At 46.9% G+C, this 4,534-nt stretch overlaps 1 protein-coding gene across 1 annotated transcript in view; it reads left to right on the plus strand.

The window, feature by feature from the left end:
- The first annotated feature begins 204 nt into the window (after nucleotides 1-204).
- The window catches only part of cstf1 (cleavage stimulation factor, 3' pre-RNA, subunit 1), a 14,844-nt gene continuing 10,514 nt past the window's right edge, over nucleotides 205-4,534 (plus strand). The window contains exons 1-5 of the mRNA XM_032514879.1: nucleotides 205-317; nucleotides 634-820; nucleotides 908-1,185; nucleotides 1,269-1,466; nucleotides 1,649-2,039. Coding sequence (XP_032370770.1) covers nucleotides 652-820; nucleotides 908-1,185; nucleotides 1,269-1,466; nucleotides 1,649-2,039 — 1,036 coding nt within the window. The 5' untranslated portion in view covers nucleotides 205-317; nucleotides 634-651. The remainder of the gene's footprint in view (nucleotides 318-633; nucleotides 821-907; nucleotides 1,186-1,268; nucleotides 1,467-1,648; nucleotides 2,040-4,534) is intronic.

A 4,534-nucleotide genomic window follows, 5' to 3' on the forward strand; every position in this document is an offset into this window, starting at 1 on the left:
TTATATCATATTGTCAACATTATGAGGAAGAAAGAAGGCATGTGATTTACAACCTAACATAGATAGAAGTGATCTAATAGTTATTCTACAAAAGAGCTCAAAGCTTATTTCAGTATCTTAAACAAATGAATATGTCAGAAAAGACATGTTGACAAATGAGATATTCTGATCCACACTCCATACCAGTTGGTGGCGGTAATGCACCAACCGCTAACAAAGCTCAAAGAAGAAGAAGGCAAGAGTGCTGTGACGTTGGACGCAAATACGTAGAGCGTAAGGCACGTTTGGGTCGAGGAGCGCCATAGAGTTTGAAAAGGGTATGATATTTAAATGTTTTAAAATGTGATATTCATCTCGTGTCCTAAAACGGCCCGTGATGCTGTTGTTGCACATTAATGACGTCCGGCCAGTTCGCGGTTTAAATCCGGCGGCACTTCTGTTGTCTATGCTCTTTCTGGAATGTAGCAACAAAGCTAACATAATTAGCAGCACTGCTAAGCCTGAGCACAAGCTGCCCGTTTCCATCCATACGTTACGACATTAGTCCCAGCTAACGGAGTGTGTTGTAAACTTCATTAACATCTTGTGACGCAGAGATAACTCATCATGTGGCGACATTGTCTGTTGTTTCAGCCGGCTAAGTTACACACCATGTTTCGTCCCAAACCCACTTTGAAGGACCGACAGCACCTGTACAAGCTGATCATCAGCCAGCTGCTCTATGACGGATACACCAGCATCGCCAACAGCCTCATCAACGAGGTCAAACCACAGAATGTAGTGTCGCCCTCAGAGCAGCTGATGCAGCTGGCAAAAACAGGTACCAATTGTTTCCTCCATGTCTGATGTTTGAGCTATGTGTGATGGGCCAACAGGCCCTAATTAAGCAATCTACAACCTTTTTCAGGGATGGAGAATGATGACAGTGCAGTCCAGTATGCCATTGGGCGTTCAGACACAGTGGCACCTGGTGTGGGAATTGATATGGAATTTGATGCCGACGTCCAGACCATGTCTCCAGAGGCATCCGAGTATGAGACCTGCTATGTGACATCCCATAAGGGTCCATGTCGGGTGGCTTCATACAGTCGGGATGGCCAGCTGATTGCTACTGGCTCTGCCGACGCTTCCATCAAGATCCTGGATACTGAACGCATGCTGGCCAAGAGTGCTATGCCTATTGAGGTGAGGTTAAGATCAGAGTGAACTCACGTTTTGAATCCAGCTGCTTTATTTTTACTACTTAATGTGTGTCTTTTATATGTCAGGTGATGATGAATGAGACAGCGCAGCAAAACATGGAGAATCACCCTGTGATCCGAACACTGTATGACCACGTGGATGAAGTCACTTGCCTCGCCTTCCATCCCACTGAACAGATTCTAGCTTCTGGCTCCAGAGACTACACACTCAAATTGTTTGACTACTCGAAGCCCTCTGCAAAAAGAGCATTTAAATATATACAGGTCAGATTTTGGCAGCAGAACTTCTCTGATTTGGAAAATAATAATTGTGTGGTTGAAAGTGGATAGGCCAAGATTCTTATGTTACAGGGCTGGGAAATTTGCAACATTTCAATTTCGTTACACTGTGCTGACTACTATTATTTTGTTATAATCCAAGCCTCTTTCCATCTATTTCCCAACAGGAAGCAGAGATGTTGCGTTCAATCTCGTTCCACCCATCAGGGGACTTTCTGCTGGTGGGAACGCAGCACCCCACCGTTCGCCTCTACGACGCCAACACCTTTCAGTGCTTTGTGTCCTGTAACCCGCTGGACCAACACACAGACACCATCAGCGGGGTCAGCTACAACCCCACCGCCAACAGCTACGTCACCTGCAGCAAGGATGGCAGCATCAAGCTTTGGGACGGTGTCTCCAACCGCTGCGTGTCCACCTTCGAAAAGGCCCACGACGGAGCTGAGGTCTGCTCCGCCATCTTCTCCAAGAACTCCAAGTACATCCTGTCCAGTGGCAAAGACTCAGTGGTCAAACTGTGGGAGATCTCCACCGGTCGGACACTGGTCAAGTACACAGGTAAGGACCATGAGTTACAATGCTTTATATTTGACACGCGAGGGCAGTTTGTAGAAGCTACCTTGTGTTTTTTGTGACTTTCATCTAATTGAATAAGCATCTTAGTACGTGGTCTCTGTGACTCAAAGCTGGTATGATATGATTTAATTTGGCTCTGTTCTTATTCCATCCAACTGTGATTCACTTCGCACATACATTTAAAAAAAGAATCAGAATCAGCTTTATTTGCCAGGTATGAAGACACATACGAGGATTTCTTCTTTGGAGCATCAAGGCTCACAATGTGCTTACACATATAAAACAACCAAAACAATATATACACACTAATATATACATACTCTAAACACAAACAGTATAGAGGCATGAGTGCAATGAAGAGTTCAAAAAAAAATATTTAAATGTGGAGCATAGTGCAAAGGATACCGGGATAAATAGTATTATGTTATTATATTACAATATGAACATTGTGAACAGTTATGAAATAGATGAGAGATGGTGAATAAATAACAAATAATAAGTGAGATATGGGAATGATGAGTAAATAATACATAATTAGTAAGAAATGAGAATGAGAATGATGAATAATACTAAATAAGTGGAACCAGTAAACAGGTGCTGTTTGGAGACAGTGTTACTGGGGTATTGACCAGAATTGAACCTGACACTGTGAGTCAGAAGTCAGCTGTTCATCAGAGAGATGGCCTGTGGGTAGAAACTGATCCTGAGTCTGTTGGTTTTGGCGTAGAGTGCTCTGTAGCGCCTACCAGAGGGGAGAAGCTGGAACAGGTTGTGTCCGGGGTGAGATGGGTCTGCAGTGATGGTTCCTTCCCGTTTCCTGACTTTGGAAGAGTATAAGTCATGGACGGAGGGCAGGTTGGCACCGATGATCTTTTCTGCAGTCCTAACTGTGCGTTGTAGTCTGCTCCTGTCCTTTTTGGTGGCAGATCCAAACCAGACAGTGATGGACGTGAGGACAGACTGGATGATGGCTGTGTAGAAGTGGACCAGCAGCTCCTTAGGCAGGTTGAGCTTCCTGAGCTGGCACAGGAAGTACATCCTCTGCTGGGCCTTCTTGATGATGGTGTCTGTGTTGGGCTCCTACTTCAGGTCCTGGGATATAGTGGATCCCAGAAACCTGAAGGATTCCACAGCAGACACAGGGCTGTTGAGTATGGTGATGGGGGGGAAGAGTGGGGGGTCACTTCCTGAATCATCTCCACAGTTTTGAGCATGTTGAGCTCAAGGTTGTTTTGACTGCACCAGAGAGCCAGCTGATCCACCTCCCGTCTGTAGGCCGACTCATCACCGTCCCGGATGAGGCCGATGACCATTGTGTCGTCAGCAAACTTCATGAGTTTAACAGATGGGTCTCCTGAGGTGCAGTCATTGGTGTAGAGGGAGAAAAGCAATGGGGAGAGCACACCCCACTGGGGGGTGCCAGTGCTAATAGTCCGTGTGCTGGATGGGATGTTCCCCAGCCTCACCTGCTGACTCCTGTCAGTCAGGAAGTTTCTGATCCACTGACAGGTGAAGGCTGGCACAGTGACCTGGGAGAGTTTGGTGCTGAGGATGTCCTGGATGATGGTGTTGAACGCCGAGCTAAAGTCCACAAACAGAATCCTTGCATAAGCCCCTGGAGAGTCAAGGTAATGCAGGATGTAATGCAGTCCCACGTTGACTGCATCATCCACCAACCTGTTAGCCCTGTAGGCAAACTGCAAGGGGTCCAGCAAGAGGACTGTGATGGCCTTCAGGTGGGCCAACACCAGTCTTTCAAAGGACTTCATGACTACAGATGTCAGGGCAACAGGCCTGTAGTCATTTAGTCCAGAGATGGAGGTTTTTTGGGGACTGGGATGATTGTGGAGCGTTTGAAGCAGAAGGGAACTTCAGCTAGCTCCAGAGATCTGTTGAAGATCTGTGTGAAGATGGGGGCCAGCTGGTCTGCACAGATTTTCAGGCAGGATAATGACACACCGTCTGGGCCAGGAGCCTTTCTGGTCTTCTGCCTCTGCTTCTTCTTCACAGATCGTGAGTGCAAGATAGGGGTCAGAGGGGGGGAGGTGACAGCATACAGGTGTGGGAAGGTGACTGACTGAAGTGTGAGTTGGTGTGGGAGAGGGATGTGACTGCGGTCTTTTCAAACTTTCAAACAACCAGCAGTGTTGGGGGATGGTCTCCTGTAGTTAGTGAGTGTCTGCAGGCCTCTCCACACTGACCGAGGATCGTTGTTTGTAAAGCTGTTTTCCAGCTTTTTAGCATAGCTCCTCTTAGCTGCTTGATCTCTTTGGTCAGTGTGTTCCTGGCCTGGTTATACAAGACTGTCCCCACTTCTTAAGGCCTCCTCTTTTGTCTGACGGAGTCTTGTTGTGAACCAGGGTTTTTGGTTGTTGTATGTGCAGAAGGTTTTAGTCGGCGCACACATGTCCTCACAAAAGCTGTAAGATGTCACGGTGTCGGTTAGTTCGTCCAGATCAGTGGCTGCAGCCTCAAAA

This window comes from Etheostoma spectabile, chromosome 4 (assembly GCF_008692095.1).
Source record: "Etheostoma spectabile isolate EspeVRDwgs_2016 chromosome 4, UIUC_Espe_1.0, whole genome shotgun sequence".
Classification (NCBI taxonomy): Eukaryota; Metazoa; Chordata; class Actinopteri; order Perciformes; family Percidae; genus Etheostoma; species Etheostoma spectabile.